This window comes from Narcine bancroftii, chromosome 8 (genome assembly GCF_036971445.1).
Source record: "Narcine bancroftii isolate sNarBan1 chromosome 8, sNarBan1.hap1, whole genome shotgun sequence".
NCBI classification, from domain to species: Eukaryota; Metazoa; Chordata; class Chondrichthyes; order Torpediniformes; family Narcinidae; genus Narcine; species Narcine bancroftii.
Window position 1 is genome coordinate 46,152,297 of NC_091476.1, and position 21,851 is coordinate 46,174,147.

The following is a 21,851-nucleotide window of genomic DNA, read 5'->3' on the forward strand; positions in this document are numbered from 1 at the left end:
GCATCCACACAGAGCATGTGTAGTGTGGAGCAATGGTTCTCAATCTTTTTCTCCCCCACTCTCTTACCACCTCAAGTAATCCCTTACTAACCACCGAGCACCTACGGCATAAGAGATTACTTAAAATGGTATGTGAGTGGGGGATATAGGTTGAGAACCACTGGTTTAGGTGAAGGAATTAAGAAGAGATCTGAGCAACAACTTCCTCATCCAAAACTGGTATGAATGCAAAACAGACTGCAGAAAGAGGCAGAATAATACCGAAGCTTATTTAGGTAGAAAATACCTGGGCACAGAAAGCTATGGAGGGAGTGCTGAGAAATGAGATTAGCATAGATGGGTACAATGGTCATTGCAGCCAGGAGGCTGACCAGCCTCTTTCTGTGCCTAGGATTCTAAATCAGTGGGCAAATGTAAAATACAAAATGTACATTCAAGCCACTTTCAAGAACAATGTACAGTTGTACCACAGTGATCAGGTAATTTTGGACATCATGGTCAATTGTTAATCTTATTGGAAAGGATCTCTGGGGAATAGTGATTGCAATAGGATGGAAGTGTTGCTGTTTCCAGCAATTTCTTTTTGTTTAAAAGTGTAATCAGGACATCACTTGATTAGGTGAAGTCAACACAGTGTGGAGGGAAAAGAAAATCAAGATCAATAAATGTCACACTAGGAAATGTAGCAGAATAGATGAAAATAAACCAATTTTCAGGAAGTGCCATATGATAAAGGTACAGGTTTGGGGGTTTGCAGTACAAACATTGGTAAAAGAATGTTAATTTAAACAATAGGAACTGTACAGAAGCTATCTAAAGGATTGAGTACATTGCAGCCCGATTTGTCACAGCTGGATGCTTGGAGACGTTTGAGACTGATGTGTGTGTCCGTCCGTCCCCCCCATGGCGGCAGGGTTTGAGACTGGTGCATGTGCCCAGGATACAGTTGCCTCAGGTCCTTTGGGTGGAAACTCCACCCATTTGTAATCTGAAAATCATTCCAAAAACTTCATGGCCTCTTGAAGATTTGAGATTTTATTAAAAGTTGATATTCATCCTCTAGATAATTCACTGGATTGAGTTAAACCTCGCATGCTCACAGGTCACACTCAGCATCTATAATTAACATATTTATATATTTCCATATGGCACGTTGCTTCAAAGGAACAAAGTTTCAACCTCAAAGGTTAGTTTGAAAACTACCACATGACTAACAAAGACATGAATGTGAATTCAACTGAATATTAGCAGAAAATCGAAACTGGCTGCTGTGCAACTAGTTTGGCAGCATGTTTATAACCTGGTGCTCAAAAGAGCAAAATACTTCATACTCTTCAATTTCTTTTTCACGGCATACTTTTCACTCAGAGCCCAGAAGTGGGGCAACCTCTACAGGTAATTCATGCAATCAAACATTTGAATAAATAGTATTCTTGCACAATATAATTCCAGCATTTAATGCTGTCATAAGCTCATCTATAAAGTTGCAAGTTTAAATGTTGCATGCATTGAAAACTGCATAACTTCCCATTGCTTTCTACCTGTGAGTAACACTTAGCACTACAGAAACCAGTCTATCTAACTTCTGAAAAGATTCCCAATAGTTATTAGTTATACAGATTTGGTTACCTTAATTGGCATTTACTTGCTGTTAGTAATATTTGTGACCATGAATGCAGTCTAAGTGTTTCAGCCCATGTGGTTTGGCTTTTACAGATTTTTACTGCAGTCATTGCAGTAGATATCCCTGTTGCGAGATACAAATTGCTTGTTGACAAGGCTAGTATAGCACCTCCTACATTTGAAACACTCCTTATGCCACTGACGATCTTCAGAGGTAACAATCTCAGCTCCTCCAAATCCTGCAAAAAGAGGATGTCGTCAGTATGGATCGGTGAAGGGCCTTGTCTCTGTGCTGTGCAGCTAGGACGGGCATTACAATACATGGATGTCTGTCAGGTGAGAAGACTGTGGACAAGGTAATACTACATTTAGAATATAACATACATGAAATGTTTTAACTTTGTCCACCATAAGGAAGATAGAGAGTCACCACTTTGTCCAGTGCCCCTCACAGAATTGAGGCCCCAAGAAAGATCGAATTCACGGCCCCTGTTTTAAAAGACCAGTGTTCTAAGCACTGATGGTGCAGCTTGCTTGCCAGTTGTTGGGGCAGTAGAAGGAACCACGATCCTGGACTGGACAGAGAGGAAGGTTACAGGTCGGCCATGGAATAAATCGTCTAAAGTGTATTGGCTGTTGGGACATTGAATTTGGGTTGGATGGGAGAGGGCGGAAGAGAGAGGCCAGATTGGGATCAGTAAATATGGAATGGAAATTGCAGTCTGTGCCGAGTTGAATGAAGAAACAGTTGTGGGGGGTGGTCACCAGAAGGCAGGGAGGAGGGGAAGAGAGGGGCAAGGAGTAGCCAGGGGGTGAGATGGAGCCCAGGTCACCAGAGGCAGGAGGCATCAGGCGTCAGGACCTACTGGTAAAAAGACAAAGCTGGAGAAACTCAGCAGGGTCATAGCAAAGGTAAAAATACATAGCTGACATTTCAGGCTTGAGCCCTTCATCAAGGACCTACCGGTGACTGGCTTGTGGCAGGTGCCACATTTCTTGGCGATGAAGGCGCTGTAACAGTTGACGCAGTAGAGGAAGTTCTCGTGGCCGGTGAACTGCTGCCCGCCGAGCTGCTTCCGACAGGTCTTGCAGACAAAGCATTCGGTGTGCCAAGGCTCATCGCGGTAACTCACCCCACCACTGGTGATCGGCTGATGACGGGAGTGCATGGTTAGAGCCGGGGGAGGGTTGGAGAGCAGCCGGTACAATACCTCAGGAAAAGGTGACCCTCCTCCCCCCCCCCCCACATTCTTCCAGATCCACTCTCCCCTCCCTCCTCCACACTCTTCTTCCCCTTCCACCCCTCTCCCTTCCCTCCCTCCTCCACACTCTTTCTTCCCTTCCCTCCCTCCTCCACACTCTTCCTCCCTTCCCTCCCTCCTCCACACTCTTTCTCCCTTCCCTCCCTCCTCCACACTCTTTCTCCCTTCCCTCCCTCCTCCACACGCTTCCTCCCTTCCCTCCCTCCTCCACACTTTTCCTCCCCTTCCACCCCTCTCCCTTCCCTCTCTCCTCCCACCCCTCTCCCTTCCTTCCCTCCCCCCCACCAGCCTCCCTCACCTTCCTGCATTGGGTGCAGTGTTTCGCAAACTTCTTCTGGTTGCAGGAGACGCAGTAGATCTCGTCGCCCTGCGGGACGAAGCTCTGAGATCCGATCTCCTTCAGGCACCGGTGACAAGTGAAGCAGCGTTCGTGCCAGTGAGATCCACCGTATTCAAAACTCTTTGTTCCTGCAAACAATGGACATCAGCAACACCCGAACCCGCCGGAGTTCGATACAATCAGAGGCCGTTTGACCCATCGCAGCCAGACTGGCTCACTTCCCCCATCTCAGTGTTTCTTTGGAGACACCTACCCGCACGTCTTTGGGACGTGGGAGCGGACTGGAGCCAGGATCGAGGCAGTGGCACCGGCCGCGACCCCTGGGGGAGCCTGCGCTCCCGGAAAATTAAGCAGGGAATTTGGACAGGAGTGGCCGAATGTTCATGTCTGTCCTGCGGACGACATCTCTCCGGGTCAGCACCGGAGCCCAGCCTGGCCTGGCCCTGCTCGGACGGCAGAGGCGCTGGGCAACGGCGGGGAGGAGGGGCTTAGTCGGGAGGGTGGGGCAGGGTCGGTCTGAGAGGGGGCGGCATTGGGGAGGGAACGCGAGGGCGGGGCAGGGTCGGTTTGGAAGGGTGGCGGTGGGTGGGGAGCGTTGAAGGGGGAAACAGTGGGGATGGAGGGAGCGGCAGTGGGGCAGGGTCGGTCTGGGAGGGAGCGGCAGTGGGGCAGGGTCGGTCTGGGAGGGAGCGGCAGTGGGGCAGGGTCGGTCTGGGAGGGAGCGGCAGTGGGGCAGGGTCGGTCTGGGAGGGAGCGGCAGTGGGGCAGGGTCGGTCTGGGAGGGAGCGGCAGTGGGGCAGGGTCGGTCTGGGAGGGAGCGGCAGTGGGGCAGGGTCGGTCTGGGAGGGAGCGGCAGTGGGGCAGGGTCGGTCTGGGAGGGAGCGGCAGTGGGGCAGGGTCGGTCTGGGAGGGAGCGGCAGTGGGGCAGGGTCGGTCTGGGAGGGAGCGGCAGTGGGGCAGGGTCGGTCTGGGAGGGAGCGGCAGTGGGGCAGGGTCGGTCTGGGAGGGAGCGGCAGTGGGGCAGGGTCGGTCTGGGAGGGAGCGGCAGTGGGGCAGGGTCGGTCTGGGAGGGAGCGGCAGTGGGGCAGGGTCGGTCTGGGAGGGAGCGGCAGTGGGGCAGGGTCGGTCTGGGAGGGAGCGGCAGTGGGGCAGGGTCGGTCTGGGAGGGAGCGGCAGTGGGGCAGGGTCGGTCTGGGAGGGAGCGGCAGTGGGGCAGGGTCGGTCTGGGAGGGAGCGGCAGTGGGGCAGGGTCGGTCTGGGAGGGAGCGGCAGTGGGGCAGGGTCGGTCTGGGAGGGAGCGGCAGTGGGGCAGGGTCGGTCTGGGAGGGAGCGGCAGTGGGGCAGGGTCGGTCTGGGAGGGAGCGGCAGTGGGGCAGGGTCGGTCTGGGAGGGGGTAGGCAGCAGGTGAGGCAGAGCTGGGCGGAGTTGACTGCTGACCTGCCTTGATGGCTCTCTTGCAGCTGTGACATGTGGCAGCGTCAGTGCGGGGCAGACATTTAGAGCAGACGATGCGCTCGTTCTTGATGCTGAAGGAATCGTTAGCGAGCGAGCGGCTGCAGTGGAAGCAGCGGAAACAGTCCTCATGCCAGAATTTGCCTCCGTGATGGAGCTCCTGCAGGCGGGAGGATACAGGGTCATCACCCAGGGAAGGACCGAGGGAGGAGGGTCTCCCAGCAAACTCCGCGGGATCTGGGCGAGCCAGAAGGCACCCAGGTTACGGCAGTGGGCTGCACCAGGGATGGGATTCAATAAGCTTCCACATGAGAGACACACAAAAGTGAGCCGCTGAAGTCTGCACATGCTGATTTGTGGGGGGGGGGGGGGGGGGGGGTAGATGTTAAATTCTCATTTTTGAGGTGTCTCCCATGTGGTCAAAAACTGAGATGAGAAAGAATTTTGACTTTGAAAGTCCTTTCCCAGAAAACTGGCAGAAGAATCCTTGAAAAAGATATCCGATGGGGAGACAGTTGTTTAATTAGTCGGAGCTGAGGGTTCTGGAAAGCTTTCTGGGTTCATGGACTTTACTAAAGTGTTTGACCAGGTCTCTCATCGAAGGCTGATTCAGAAGATGCACGTAAGTGGGATGAGTGGTGAGTTGATAGTCTGGATACAAATTGGCTGGCTCAGAAAAGACAAAGGTAGGTGTGGAAGAGTGGTGTTCCCCAGGGATCAGTGTGAGAACCCCTGTTATATATAAATGACTTGGATGAAAAAGGTAGGTGGGTGAATTAATACATTTGCAGATAGAAAAAAGAATGGTTGAGATGTGCAGTGTATCGAAGATTATCAGGGAATTCAACAGAATAGCGATTAGTTACAGTCATGGGCAGAGAAATGGCAGGTGGAGTTCAATCCTGACAAGTGTTAGCTCTTGTACTTTGGGATGTCAAGTATAAGGAATAGTGTACCGTAAATGGTGGGGCTCTTAAAAGCATTGATGTGCAGAGGGATCTGGGGGGTCCCTGTCTAATAAAGCTCATTGAAAGTGGGCACACAAGTAGATCGGGTGATTTTAAAAAAAAGCCTTGTGTTTTCTGCCTCCCACACATGGACGGAATGGAATGCATGATCTTTCATATTCATGTGTCTTATCGAGAAGCCTCTGAAATGCCACTGCTCCCTGTGTAAAATACTTGTCCAACACATCTCTCTTAAGCTACTTCCCCCTCATCTGATGTGTGCTGTTTTTACATTGGGGAAAAAAATTCTGAGTGTCCATCCTATCAGGGCCTTTCTTAATTTTATAAACTTACATCAAGTCTCTCCACCTTCTCTGATGCTCCAGACTCTCTCCATAAATGCTCTAAACCAGCCGACATCCTGGAAAACCTCTTCTGTACCCTTTCCATAGCCTCCACATCCTTCCAGAATGGGGTGCCCAGAAATGCACAAGCAGCCACTTTTATACAGCTGCAACATGACCTCCTTATTCATGCACTCAGTACCCTGCCCAATGAAGGCAATGAGGGCAGTCATAAGCCTTATTTGCCTACCTGCTGTGACCACTTTCAATGGGCCATGGCCTTGGACTTTTCGATTCCTCTGCACATAAATGTTTTTAAGAGTCCTGCCATTTACTGTAAATATTCCCCTGATATTTGACCTCCCAAAGTGCAACACCTCACACTTGTCTGGATTAAATTCCATCTGCCATTTCTCTGCCCATCCACTATCCTCTGTATATAATTCAGCCCTCCAGTTTTCAGCTTTCAGACTGAGGCGCTCTTCCCTGGCTCAGCTCTGTCCTCACTTTTTGCGAGCTGCTTGTGACAGCTTCTGGTTTGATTTTAACGGCATTGTCGGACTGGGATCAAGTTCCACGAAGCAGCTACTCAGGACAGGCCTGGATAGCCAAGAAACACTCCTCGCCAATGGCCCGCCAGGAAACTGTCATCAAAACCGATCTCCTTAATCATGTGGCCAGGTGCTGCAGTTCTGCCTTCTCCCAGCAGATGGTGACAGAGGCACAAAGTTCTGTCACTTCGTACTTTTAGTAATAAATTTAAGTTATCGGAGTTTTCCCAGACTATATTAAACCAATCTTCAGTGAAGAAACACAAGGTCTCCAGACGCTGGAATCTTGCGCAAGCAATGAACTGCCAGAGGGACAATCCGTGGGCAAAACATTTCAGGTCAGACCCATAAGCTTGTTGCTCAATGTTCAACAAAGATCATTTGCTTTAGCAAAGAATTTGACAAGGTAATGCTTGGTAGGTGAGATCAGAAAGTTTATTAACAGGATCCAAGGTGAGCTGACTAACTGAATCCAAAATAAGCTAGGGGTAGGAGGCAGAGGGAAGTGGAGGAGGGATGTTGCCGAGACCTGACTCATGGGGAAACATTGAATTGGATTGGACTTTACTCCCTGGAGCATCAGAGATTTGACAGAGGTTTTCAAAATTAGAAAGGGTAAATGCAAACAGCATTCTTGGATAAGACATTGGTTAAGAGTGAAAGATAAATTATTTCAGGGGACCATCTTCACTCAGAACAAGGCGAGAGTGTGCAACAAGCTGCTAGTGGAGGAGGTGGATATGGGTTCAATTTCAATATTTCAGATAAGTTTGGATGGTATACAGATGGAGGGATATGGGTCCGGTTACAGATAGTTAGGTGTGAACTAGATGGGCTGAAGGGCCTGCTTCTGTGCTGCAGTGTTCTATGATGTTATGGGTGCTTTTCTGATTGAAATCTATGACTAGTGCTGTGGCCCAGGAATCAGTGCTGACCCTCGTTTGTGACAGATTCATAGCGTCAGACGGCTTGGAACCAGCCCTTCAGCCCAACTCAGCTATGCTGACATTCTAGGCTCATCCCATTTGCCTATGTTTGGCCCATATGCTTCTAAACCCTTCCTATACACATCTGTCCAAATGTCTTGTGATTATATATCACACAGTTGGATAATCATGTTGAGGAACTTTGGGGGACATCCGATGCGCTCTAGTATTTGCCAAAGCCCTTTCCTGCTCACGGTGTCGAAGGCTTTGGTGAGGTCAACAAAGGTGATGTAGAGTCCTTTGTTTTGTTCTCTACACTTTTCTTGGAGCTGTCTGAGGGCAAAGACCATGTCAGTGGTTCCTCTGTTAGCGCGAAAGCCGCACTGTGATTCTGGGAGAATATTCTCAGCGACACTAGGTATTATTCTATTTAGTAGAATCCTAGCGAAGATTTTGCCTGCAATGGAGAGCAACGTGATTCCCCTGTAGTTTGAGCAGTCTGATTTCTCGCCTTTGTTTTTGTACAGGGTGATGATGGTGGCATCACGAAGATCCTGAGGCAGTTTACCTTGGTCCCAACAAAGCTTGAAAAACTCATGCAGTTTGGCATGCAGAGTTTTGCCGCCAGCCTTCTATCCAACTGCACGAAAACCAACAAGGTCGGGTCAGATACAGCAATGAGCTCTCTGAACCCTTCTCCATTAACAATGGCGTGAAGCAAGGCTGTGTTCTCGCACCAACCCTCTTTTCAATCTTCTTCAGCATGATGCTGAACCAAGCCATGAAAGACCCCAACAATGAAGACGCTGTTTACATCCGGTACCGCACGGATGGCAGTCTCTTCAATCTGAGGCGCCTGCAAGCTCACACCAAGACACAAGAGAAACTTGTCCGTGAACTACTCTTTGCAGATGATGCCGCTTTAGTTGCCCATTCAGAGCCAGCTCTTCAGCGCTTGACGTCCTGCTTTGCGGAAACTGCCAAAATGTTTGGCCTGGAAGTCAGCCTGAAGAAAACTGAGGTCCTCCATCAGCCAGCTCCCCACCATGACTACCAGCCCCCCCACATCTCCATCGGGCACACAAAACTCAAAACGGTCAACCAGTTTACCTATCTCGGCTGCACCATTTCATCAGATGCAAGGATCGACAATGAGATAGACAACAGACTCGCCAAGGCAAATAGCGCCTTTGGAAGACTACACAAAAGAGTCTGGAAAAACAACCAACTGAAAAACCTCACAAAGATAAGCGTATACAGAGACGTTGTCATACCCACACTCCTGTTCGGCTCTGAATCATGGGTCCTCTACCGGCACCACCTACGGCTCCTAGAACGCTTCCACCAGCGTTGTCTCCGCTCCATCCTCAACATCCATTGGAGCGCTCACACCCCTAACGTCGAGGTACTCGAGATGGCAGAGGTCGACAGCATCGAGTCCACGCTGCTGAAGATCCAGCTGCGCTGGATGGGTCACGTCTCCAGAATGGAGGACCATCGCCTTCCCAAGATCGTATTATATGGCGAGCTCTCCACTGGCCACCGTGACAGAGGTGCACCAAAGAAAAGGTACAAGGACTGCCTAAAGAAATCTCTTGGTGCCTGCCACATTGACCACCGCCAGTGGGCTGATAACGCCTCAAACCGTGCATCTTGGCGCCTCACAGTTTGGCGGGCAGCAGCCTCCTTTGAAGAAGACCGCAGAGCCCACCTCACTGACAAAAGGCAAAGGAGGAAAAACCCAACACCCAACCCCAACCAACCAATTTTCCCTTGCAACCGCTGCAATCGTGTCTGCCTGTCCCGCATCGGACTGGTCAGCCACAAACGAGCCTGCAGCTGACGTGGACTTTTTACCCCCTCCATAAATCTTCGTCCGCGAAGCCAAGCCAAAGATATATCACACACCACACGAATGACTTGAAATGGGCTTAGAGGCACAACCAGTGAGTTTGTGGATGACATGAAAGTCGGTGTTGTGGACAGTGAACAGGGTTGTCTCAGGTTGCAGTAGGATGTGGATCTGATAGAACGTCGGAGGTGTTATGAAGTTTAATCCTAACAAGTGCAAGGTGATGCATGTTAGCAAGTCATTCAAGAGTAGGATCACCATCAATATGTCCTGCTTCAACCACAATCAAGAAAGTACATTAGAAGCCTGAGGAAATCTGACATATCCCCGGCATCATTTACCAACCCTTACAAGTGTCTCGATGCATCACATCATGGGTCAGGAACTGCTCTGTCTAAGGCAGCAAGAAACTGCAGAGGATTGTGAACACAGCTAAGACATCACACAAACCAACCTCACCTCCATCTATACCTTCTGCTGTCTCAGAAAAGCTGCTGGACATATTAACGATCCCACCCCAGTCATGCTCTTGTTCACCCCAGTCATGCTCTTGTTCACCCCAGTCATGCTCTTGTTCACTCCAGTCATGCTCTTGTTCACCCCAGTCATGCTCGTGTTCACCCCAGTCATGCTCGTGTTCACCCCAGTCATGCTCTTGTTCACCCCAGTCATGCTCTTGTTCACCCCAGTCATGCTCTTGTTCACCCCAATCATGCTCTTGTTCACCCCTCACTCCTTTGGACAGAAGAAAACAAATCACTAAATTCATTAATAGTTACTTTCCTGCTGCTATCAGACTCTTGAATGGACCTCTCACTGGTAAAAGATGATGCCCCTGCACTTGGTCCTCACATTGAGTTGCATGCCCCATTATACACCTCACCCTGAAAGAATACACCCTGCATTATGACGACTTACTGTAACACTACTGCACCTTTTATTTATTACACTACCTGCTACATGAGCCGACTTGGATCAATAACACCCAAAACAAAATTTTTCCCTGTGTTTCAGTACACATGACAATAGATCATTCAACAATTCCTGGTAAACTTAGGACTTTATTTCCTGGAACATTGGAGAATGAGGGGAGATTTAACAAGAGGCATATTAAATTATGATGGGTATAGACAAAGTAAATGCAAGTATGCTTTTTCCACTGATACCAAACAGAGAACATGGGTTAAGGGTGAAAGGGGAAAAATTTAGAGGGTACTTCTTCACACAGTGGAAGTGTGGAACAAGCTACCAGCTAAAGGTGAATCCGGGCTAAATTTTAACATTAAAGAAAAATTTGGACAGGTACACGGATGGGTGGGGTATGGGGGACTAGGCACCCACCTTTGATCCACAACCAATAGGCTTCTTGCAAACAGCGCAGGGGTTGGCGATGAATTTCTCATAGCACTTCACACAGCAGGGTTCATCATCCTTCTGGATGTACTTCTGGCCGTGCAGCGACTGCCTGCAGTGATGGCAGTGGAGCTGGTCACTCATCGTCCGCTCCTTGAACCTGTAATACGCATCTGAACAGGGAGCAAAGGATAGTGAACATCTCTCAGCACTCACAAGGTCAGGAGGCCATTCCATTGAGCTCTCTAACTCATCCTACAGGATCACAGTTGATCTTTCAACATCTTTCCACCTGCAGTTGCCTCTGGTCAATGAAATCCAATTGGATTTAAAATTCAGTAAATGTGCGACTGAGTTGTGGACGAGAGTTACTGGGGTCTGATATGCTGGATCTCTTCATCATGAACAGTCATTGCCCACAGATGCACTGCTAGACTGATCCCTGTCAAAATACTGGCTACAGTTTGTTCATCCGTGTGGTTTCTGTTGGGTGACCAGACCTCCATTTCTGCTGAAACAGTCCTTCCAACACCAATGAGCTCTCAGCTAGTGCAGTAAATTCTCATCAGGCCTTTATCTCATCCTCCAGAAATCCATAAAAATTACATCATTTCATCCCTCTGCTTGGCAATATGCCATTGCCAAGGCACAGAACCTCCGGATGTTACGCAACTCAGTGGAATTGATGCAGATAGCGAGAAGGGGCAGCAGGGATGTAGGGGAATGAAGGACTTTCCATGGCACCACAGCTCCAGGGATGTGGGGGTTGGAGGCCCTATCCAGGGTTCTACTGTTGGGACTGAGAGAGCTCCTCACTTCGGGGCTGAGAAAGGGCTCATTCCTGATGAAGGGCTCAAGATAACCTTGATGTTGGTTACCCTTACTGTATAACCTGCTGAGATTCTCCAGCACATTTGTGTGTTGCTCTGAGGGACCAGTCCCTCGGTAGACACTAATTGTCATAGACCCATTCACAAAAGCAACCCGCCCCATCACCCTCAGCCACCCATTACCTATCATGGATGTTATGGGCCTGAACTTTCTGGACCAGTCTTTCACATAGAACCTTGTCTATGTGTTGACTTCAGGAAGACTTTTGCCAATGATAGGCAAAATGGTATTGTGGAATACATGACCAGCATCAGGACCAGCATCAGGACCAGCATCAGGACCAGCATCAGGACCAGCATCAGGACCTCTGATGCTTGTCATATGTAAATAGTTTGGATGAAATAATAAGTGGGCTGATTAGTACGTTAGGCAGATGACACAAAAGTTGTCAGAGTTGTGGATAGAGTGAAAGGTGGGTGGAAGGATTTAGCAGCATACAGATTAGTGGGAGATGTGGGTGGAGACAAGCGAGATGGTGTTTAATCTGGACAAGGGTAGGCTGTTGCATTGTGGGAGGTCAAATGTAAGAGGGAAGTATCCAGTAAGTGACAGGACCCTTGGAGCACAGATGTACGGAGGGAGCTTGGGGATCATGTCCATAGATCTGCGACAGTGGCCACAAAAGTGGTGGTGAAGAAGGTGGGTCATATGTTGGGATTCATCGGGTAAGGCAATGAGTGCAAGAATAAGGAGATCATGTTGCAGTGATACAAAACTGCTGAGGCTGCACTTGGAGTACTATGTGCAGTTCTAGTTTCCCCATTACAAGGATGGATATGGAGGCTTTGGAAAGGGTGCACTGAGGTTTCCCAGGATGTTGCCTGATTTAGAGGGTAATGAATTATGGGGAGAAGTGAACAAAATTTGGTTGATTTCTCTGGAGTGTTGGAGGCTGATAGAGTCTTGTAACATTAGGAAAGCCAGTCAGAATACAATAGTCTGGACTTGTGACTATTTCAATTTGCAATGTTGCCGTTGGGACCCTGGCCCATCCTAAATCTGGGTATGTATGTAATGTCCCCAGGGTAAAATATCAAAAAACATGGTTTAAGTTGTGGGAGATGTGTGGTGGCCGTGTTATATTTTTACACAGATGGTGGATGCCTGCAAGAGGTGGTGGAAGCAGATACCATATAGCACCTTAACAGACATTTAGACAAATATATGGACAGATAGAGAGTGGATAAATACCGAACAGGTCGGTAGGCATAGTTCAGACCGGCATCATGGACTGAAGGACGTCTCCAGGGCAGCACTGTTTACTTTGCTCAATATTCCACATACATGAAAGAATAGAAGTGAAAGGAACAAGTCTCCTTTCAGAAACCAGGTGAGAATTGTGTGGGAAAGACAGACATATGGTCATGTGGGTAGATAAATTCACCTGGATGAGTATCACTGTCAGCATGGACAAGATGGGGCAAATGGCATGTGCCTCCACTTCTCTGGGTCCCTGGCAGCCTGTGGGGAGGTGGGAGTGTGTTCACGGAGAGGCCAAACTCCGTGCTGGAGATGAGGAACAGAGAGATGTTCAGTTGTGTCAAATCTTAACAGGCTTGCGGCAAATATAAAAACCGACTGCAAAAGCTTTTATAAATATGTCAAGAGGAAAAGATTGGTGAAATCCAGAGTAGGTCTTTGCATTCGGAATGAGGGGAATATATAATGGGGAATAAGGAAATGGCAGACCAATTAAATTCTTACTTTAGTTCTGTTTTTACAAGAGAGGATACAAATAACCTCCCAAGGATGTTGGGAAACAGAGACTAATGCAAGGGAGGAACTGAAAGAAATCAGTATCTCTAAGGACATGGTCTTGGGGAAATTGATGGGATTGAAGGCAGATAAATCCCAAGGGCCTGATAATCTACATCCTAGGGTACTCAAGGAAGTGGCCATTCAGATAGCAGATGCTTTAAGAATTATTTTCCAGAACTCGATAGACTCAGGATCAGTACCCATGGATTGGAGGGTAGCTAATGTTACCCCACTATTTAAAAAGGGGGGTAGAGAAAAAGCGGGGAATTATCGGCCTGTGAGCCTTACATCAGTAGTGGGCAAAATGATGGAATCCATTATTAAGGATGTAATAGCGGAGCATATGACTAGCAGAGAAGGGATCGGATGGAGTCAACATGGATTTACAAAAGGTAAATCGTGCTTGACAAATCTATTGGAATTCTTTGAGATGGTGACAGGTAAAATAGATGGGGGAGAGCCAGTGGATGTGGTGTACCTGGACTTCAAAAAGGCCTTCGATAAGGTCCCGCATAAACGACTGGCTTCCAAAATCAAGGCTCATGGGCTTGGGGGCAAAGTATTGAGAACTGGCTGGCAGGTAGAAGACAGAGAGTTGGGATAAATGGCTCGTTTTCTGAGTGGCAGGCGGTGACCAGTGGGGTACCACAGGGATCTGTACTGGGACCCCAGCTCTTCACAATTTACATTAATGATGTGGATGAGGGGATTGGATGTAATATCTCCAAATTTGCAGATGACACTAAGCTAGGAGGGGTTGTGTGCACGGAAGAGGGGGTCAGGAAGCTCCAGTGTGATTTGGATAAATTGAGGGACTGGGCAGATCCCTTGTGGATAAATGTGAGGTTATCCACTTTGGTAATACAAACCGGAGGGCAGATTACTATTTGAATGGCAATAGATTAAGAGATGGGGAAGTTCAGAGAGACCTAGGGGTACTTGTACATCAGTCTCTGAAGGCGAGCATGCAGGTACAGCAGGCGGTTAAAAAGGCAAATGGTAGGTTGGCTTTCATATCAAGAAGGTTTGAGTATAGGAATAAGGATACCTTACTGCAGCTGTACAGGGCCTTGGTGAGACCCCACCTGGAATATTGTGTACAGTTTTGGTCACCTTATCTAAGGAAGGATGTTCTTGCAATGGAGGGAGTGCAGAGGCGATTCACCAGGCTGATACCTGGAATGGCAGGAATGACTTATGAGGAAAGATTGCGCAAATTGGGATTGTACTCGCTGGAGTTTAGAAGATTGAGAGGGGATCTCATAGAGACATATAAAATTCTGGCAGGACTGGACAGAATGGATGCAGATGGGATGTTTCCAATGATGGGAAAATCCAGAACCCAGGGCCATGGCTTGAGGATAATAGGCAAACCATTTAGGACCGAGATGAGGAGGAATTTCTATACCCAGAGGGTGGTGAATCTGTGGAATTCATTGCCACAGAGGGCAGTGGAGGCAGGTTCATTAAATATATTTAAGAGGGAATTAGATATATTTCTTCAGTAATAAGGGTATTAAAGGTTATGGAGAGAAGGCGGGGACGGGGTACTGAACTTTAAGGTCAGCCATGATCTCGTTGAATGGCGGAGCAGGCTCGAAGGACCTACTCCTGCTCCTATCTTCTATGTTTCTATGTTTCACCAACAGAACGAGCCTTGGAGCCCTGATGGCCATCGGGGAGGGATCAGTGAGTGACAGAAAGTTCCAGAGCCTGGAGATTGTGCCTCTGACCTTCACAGAGAAGGCAGGGATTGAAACCAGACCGCACACAAATCTCTGCAGCATGAGTCAGTTGCACTTCGCCCCCCGTGGATGGAAACAACTCAGTCATGGCCAAGAAATGTGGAGCACCACCTTCCCTTGACCTTGACCTCCCCACTGTCCAACGACACGAGCAGACACACAAACACACACGCCCACACACCAAGTACCAACCACATACAAATATGCAAGTATTACACAGGGAAACATTAGCATGAATAAAGTTTTAGCCTACACTACACACAAGTTTGCTTACACGCGAGTGTTCAAGTGCACGCCCATGCCTGCACAGACCCCAAACGTATGCCCATGCCAACGCACTCGTGGACTTTAATTTTACAGACAGGCACGGAAACATGCAATGTGAGAACACACAACGTGCATCTATGCATGCACACACACAAAGCCCATAGATCCCAACATGAATGAATGCATTCAACCAACACACATTCCTAACACGCGAATACATAGATCTAATTGGGTGGCGTATCTATCCTCCAGGAGTTTGAGAGAGTTGGTGGGAATGTAAACCGCAAGACTCATTGCCAAGTGATTCATAGAAGCTGCAAACAAATCCCACAGGGGCGTCTGGATGAGTTGAAGCAAAGGGTTAGGGATTAATCTGTCATCTTGGTAAATATTTAGGAGTGTACATTTATTACGATGAAAACGAGATAGAAAGCAACACACACGTCTGGGTGAGTTCAGACAAATGAAAGGTGCCAAGGGTGCCAAAAGGATGTACAAGGGGAAGATCTGGAACTCCCAGTGTTACTCAGTTAATGAAGGAGAATGTTGGAATCTACTGACTTTCTGCCCACAGAGGACGCCTAGCCCGCTCTCCCCTCAGTTTGCTGGGTTTTAAAGATCGTTGAGGTCTCCCTCCTGCCACCTCCCCCCCCCCCCCCCCAATCTATGCGATTTACCGGGATCATTGTTTAAAGAGAGTTCGGAAGATGAGAGAGGACCCCTTCCACCTGCACACAGCCTCATTCAGCTGGTCCCTTCGGAGAAGAGATACAGGAGGATCAGAGCCTGAGGAACACAAGGCTGAGGAACAGCTTCTTCCACGGACAGGGAGAACGCAGAATGACCAAAGGAACTGCTAAAACTCCTCCCCGTGACCGTGACTTTACTATATTTATTTTAATATATGTATACAAGACGTGTATATAGGTTATGTGTATCGTTTGATTGTGTGTTTTACACCGTGAACTGAAGAATTGTTTCGTTGGTTTGTATTGATACAATCGGATGCTCGTTGATGTAAAAATGTATTATTTCTGGTCTACTTACCGTACCTGTGGAAACAAGACTGTGGTAAACTAAATTAAAAAAAAAAATCTTAGTCTGGATAAAGGATCCCGACTGACCCACCAGCTCTCTCCGCGGATGTGACCTTACCCGCTGAGTCCCTCCAGAAGCTTGTTACCTGCCACCGTGGTTGGTTAGCATTCAGCGAACAAGTTGTTCTGACCTCGTCAGAACCGAAAACCTTTCCTTTCTCCAGACAAGTTTGTCGAGAATCACTTTTTTTTTTAGCTGGGCTGCACTTCGCTATTTCATCTTGCTTTAAGTCAACTGTTTAGTTTTCAATTCCCAAAAGCAATCAAGTCACAGATAAATGCTCACGAAAGCTTTGCAGTGAAAGATGTCCAAAAGATCTATTTAGCGCAGCACCCTTAACTTTATTGTGCATCTAGAGAGCCAGAATCATTATCCTGCGGCTGTGTTTATCTGGTTGGCCAAGAGATAAGCATTCTCCACAAGGTTGAAGTGACAGAGACCAGACCCGTTATTGGGAATCAACCTACAATCCACATGTAACTGGTTACCAGAAGGAATGTCATCTGGAGAGATACTGCAAGCAGACGAGAATGGACCGGATCATTAATTCTCCAGAGGCTCCCTCTCTTCCCGTACATCACATCCATTCTGTCCATCAGCCTTCCATAACCAGCTCTCACCCCATCTCCGCCAGGACAATGTTTACCTGTTCCTTCCTATTGCCCCCAAGTTCAACGGGTAAGAGCACCGTCTCCCCACCTCCGCCACGATGCATTCCTCAACTCTTCCCACCTTGCAACTGCAGCAGGTCCTCTCCCCTCTCCCTACCCACCATCCAGGAGCCCAGACAGTTCCCACACGTACGCGTCCAGTGTTCCCACCGTTGGATGGGTCCGTTCTCGGGGGTCGCATTGGGTTTCCAGTTTCAGTCCTGCACTGATCTACTCCGGCTGTTGGACTCGACGAGGTAACAGTGCGAGTCCGCCGCCACACCCTCTCCCCCCGCAGGAAGGACCTCGCCCACAACCGACTCCAGTCGCCGTTTATCTCCAGCTTTCCCTCCATCTGATCAGGAGCCATTGACGTGAAACGTTGGACACGGGACATTGCAGACGCTGGATTCTGGAGCCAAAATCAAACTGCTGGAGAAACTCCTCTCCTTAGGGGCGCAGGTCGGGCCGGGTGGCGAGGTCGCTGGATATGAGTGGGATGTTTCTACGGTGGGAGTCTGTGCAAAGGTGGGTGCAGTGGTTCGCGCTGCGCTTTTGACAGCGCCGGCGATCAGGACCGAACCGGGGGTCGAGTCCAGCGCCGTCTCCTCGTGGGGTTTCCCCCCTACTGTTCAAAACGTACCGGGGTGTGGATTAATGAGGTGTAAATTGGGCCACACGGACTCATGAGCCGAAATGACCTGTTCCCGTGCTGTAGGATTATTTTAAAATTAAAACTAAGAAGCTTTTCAAAATTAATGCAACAAGTTGAACAGCCGGATAACTACCCACAGATGTGGCAACGCCTTTACCTGGGGTCTTGTGAAAAGCCATGGTGCGAGCGTCCCCTCCTCCCGCCGTCACCTCCGACCATCATCTGCACCTCCCGTTTGTCAGCAAGCTATTAATACAGGACCCGGGATCAAGTCACAACCGCTCTGGCAAAACCTTTAATCCTCCCAAATCGTATGTTGACCATTTTAGGTACTTGGGCTGAAAGAGGCGGCTATTGGTCGAGCTCACATTCCTGGGCTTCTCCGGGTCGAACTCACTGTGTAAATGTTGATTCATGACCATCAGACCCTAACCATTCACTGCAGCGATTGCCAAGCGCAGGGCACTCAGCATGTGGAAGCCAGAGGCACGCTGGGTTAGCAGGGCTCGATGGGCTGAAGGACACTTCGAGCTAGGAGACTCGATGGGCCATAGAACACAACAGGCCCTTCAGCCATCGAGCGTGTGGCGAATTATTATTTTGCAGGCCCACTGACCTGCATCCTGACTATATCTGTCCACACCCCTCCTGTCCATGAACCTCAAACTAAAAAATTGAGCCTTCATTCAGATGCCAGCTCCTTCCAAACTCCTACCACTCTCTGCATGGACAAGTCTTCCCTAATGTTCCCTTCTAATTTTTTCTACTTCACCCTGAACCCATGTCCTCAAGTATTTATCTTACTTTTACTCTCTATACCTATCATCATTTTGTACACCTTGATCAGATCTCCCCTCATTCTTCTACACTCCATGGAATAAAGTTCCTACCTGTTTAACCTTTCATTGTAACTCGTTTTTTTTTAGACTTGGCAACATCCCTGTAAATCTTCTCTGCACTGTTTCACTCTTATTGATATCCTTCCTGTATCTAGCTGACCAAAACTGTACACAATATTACAAATTTGGCTTCAACAATGTCTTATACAACTTTACCATAACATCCATAGGAGTATAGGACACATTGGGCTTGGAGGTTTGATGGGCCAAATGATACCCTGGGTTAGGAAGCTCGATGGTCCAAAGGACACACTGGTCTAGGAGGTTTGATAGGCCAAAGGATACCCTAAAGGAGCTTGATGGGTTGAAAGACATCTTGAGCTGGGAGGCACAATGGGCCGAGGTACACAATGGGCTAGGAGTTGATGGGCTGAAGGACACTGGGCTAGGAGGCTCAAAGGGCCTGATTGTGCAATTATAACTGATGGTGTACCCATTCTAGCTTATTGATGGGGATCAACCCAGAACTCAGTGACACTCTGTGACTAACAGATTGATCACATGGCAAGGCAGCCATACACATGGTTCAAGACCAAGGACCATACTGTGGAAGGGGAGGACCAGGAAGCATATACCTGTCTGCATTCACAGGACAGAGGTCGGGAGGCCTTCAAATACCTGGCAGTCCATACATCAGAAGTCCTCTCCTGGAATCAGCATGTCAAGGCAACCATGAAGAAGGCAATCACCTCCACTTTATGAGAAGATTTGACATGTTGTCAGATACTCAACATAATAGACATAGGCTCAGTCCTTACCTGTTGCAGTCACTGGTGTCAGCAGTGTTTGTTGGGGTGCCTCTTCCCATCAGTGCATATATGAAGGCTGGCACTGTTTATGGACCCAGAGCCTGGCGGTGCAAGTACGGTTGCCTTGGCGCCAGCAGTGGCCATGACAGTCAGGATCAGCATGTCCACCAGTATACGTGCCATGGACCTTGGTGATGTGCACTCGGATTAGCCCCAGCTGCACCATGGAGCGTGGTTAAGCATGTGCGTTCCACTCGGCCCTGGCAGTGAAGCGGTTGTAGCTAGGGCCAGCACACCACACCAAAGAGCGCACACAGTAGTTTCAGGCTTGCGTAAAAGGAGGTTCACTAGGGCGCGTCGGCAGTTGGAAATCAGAGTAGGGCGAGTTAGGGGGTCCACAATTTCTGTTGACCATTTAAGTATCATTTGAAAATAGTTTAAGCCTTGTTAACTTTATATGAATGTTTTGTTGTTAAAGATAAATCAGTATTTTACAGATGTTAGCCCTTTTGTGTTTATTAAAAATTGTTTGAGAAAATTCAACTGGGCTTTGCTACTCATTTATGAAAGAAAACGCATCACAGACAAACCTCTAACTTAGCCTGTGAGCAACTATACAAGTGAATAGGAAGGAAGTCAGAACATTACAACACAGAAAACAGGCCATTCAACACTTCACAACTTGGCCAGTGAGCATTTTCCCTGTTGCTGAAGTCATAATAATCTCTCCACAGTTCCCTGTGGACTCCGCTTCCCTTTATAAATCAGTGGGGTTAAATGAACAACCATCCACTGATCTGAAGAATATTGTGATCAAGTTGGGATCATGAACAATTCCCAGACAATTTCCTTCAGGACCCATTGAGGCCTTGCACTACCATCGACTTCCCCTTCAGTCCAGGAAAAATGGGACAGAAAATGGCCCAATATGTGAATCATCACAGGCAAATTGCCCTTTACATTGAAAGATTTGTGGAGAACAAGTTTGCAAACTTCAAACAAAATATGGAAAGGATGCTGCCTTTGAGGATATTGTGGAGTTCCTTGAATGGCACATGTGGATCGCAACTGTACCAGCATTTGGGAATATCAAAGATACTCCAATAGGGAGCAAAGACGTAAAGAAGTTCAAGCCACAGCCTAGTCCGAAATTGAGAAAGAGTACCTTTGCCATTAATGTGTCAGTTGCAAATAAGAAAAAGGGTAAAGTAACTGAAGAAAATTAGTTTGCCTGCTGAGGAAAACTGTTCTGTAAAGATGAGCCTACTTTGGAAAAGTGTGCACAGTTAGCAAAGAAGTCACATGATGAGAAAAATCACTTTTCTGAAGGAAAACAGAACATGTTTTAGCAGTCTGTGTGGAGGACACATCAGTAAAAACTGTAAGAAGGAACTCGACTGTGATATGTGCAATCGGAAGCATCCTAAAATGTTGCATATTCACCAAAGGAACAAGGAATTGGAAAATAAGCAAATGGAAACAAAGTAGCAAGCCACAGTGTAACAGCCTCAGTTGAGACAAGTGATCTTACTGGGGCAGGAAAGGACAACTGCAAACTCTCAATAATGCCTGTACAAGTCAAGACCAAGAACAGGAATGCAATGGTACGTACACATATTTCTTGACCCAGGCAGTATGGCACCTTTTTGCACGGTTGGACTAATGAACAAATATAATCTTCAAGGAAAAAAGTTGAAGATTAGGTTGAAAACCATGGGACAAGGTCATTGAAACCAACATTCTTTCAGGTTTACAGGTTGGTGGATTGCATAACAAGGATTCTTTTGATCTTCCAAATTTATACACTCAAAAGACTATGCCTGTGCATGAAAGAAACATCCCACATAATAATAGCCATCAGTTTTCTTATCTGTGGAAAGTCTACATACAGACCACACAGGGCAGTACACACCCCGCACAGGGAAGTACACCGAGCACGCACCCCGCACAGGGCAGTACACCAAGCACACACCCCGCACAGGGCAGTAAACAGACCAGAACACCCCCCCCCCCAACCATCGGGCAGTACAAAGCTCCCTGATAATCCCCACATCCCAGGGTTTATTTATAATGCACGGCTGGCCTGTCTCACTCTGCCAGCCCTCTGTCAGATCATTGATGCCTTGCCTTGGCCTGTCTCCAGAGGGTAGGGAAGATGTGTGAAAGCTTTTGCAGTGACATTCACTGTTATCTACCACCTTTATTTTTGAGTTGGCAACTGAGACATTAGCTGGGATCATTGACCTATAGACAACACAACTGCCTGGTGGGAGGTCATATCACCCACTTATTGCCCCAAAGTCCACATTCCCACCTTTGCCTCTTGCATGTCAAGAATATAGCAAGCATGCCTTTAAAATATTCAAAGACTCTACTTGCACCACCCCCTTGAAGAAACAGTTGTCTAAGGGTAAATAAACATTAATTTCTATCTTAAATGTGCAACCCTTATTTTTAAACAGTGACTCCAAGGTCTGGAATTTGTTCAG

General features: G+C 48.0%; 1 protein-coding gene across 3 annotated transcripts; it reads right to left on the reverse strand.

The window, feature by feature from the left end:
• Nucleotides 1-1,019: 1,019 nt before the first annotated feature.
• LOC138740642 (four and a half LIM domains protein 1-like) lies at nucleotides 1,020-17,984 on the reverse strand. 3 transcript variants are annotated; one of them, XM_069893567.1, is made up of 6 exons: nucleotides 17,872-17,984; nucleotides 10,639-10,823; nucleotides 4,663-4,837; nucleotides 3,184-3,353; nucleotides 2,588-2,774; nucleotides 1,020-1,862 (listed from the first exon to the last, which is right to left on the reverse strand). In XM_069893567.1, the coding sequence occupies exons 1-6, from the start codon at nucleotides 17,891-17,893 to the stop codon at nucleotides 1,711-1,713; spliced, it is 891 nt and encodes a 296-aa protein (XP_069749668.1). In that variant the 5' UTR covers nucleotides 17,894-17,984; the 3' UTR covers nucleotides 1,020-1,710. The 3 variants fall into 3 exon arrangements, with proteins under 3 accessions (XP_069749668.1, XP_069749667.1, XP_069749669.1); XM_069893566.1 differs by lacking the exon at nucleotides 17,872-17,984 and adding an exon at nucleotides 17,231-17,254; XM_069893568.1 differs by lacking the exon at nucleotides 17,872-17,984 and adding an exon at nucleotides 17,214-17,234.
• Nucleotides 17,985-21,851: the final 3,867 nt, after the last annotated feature.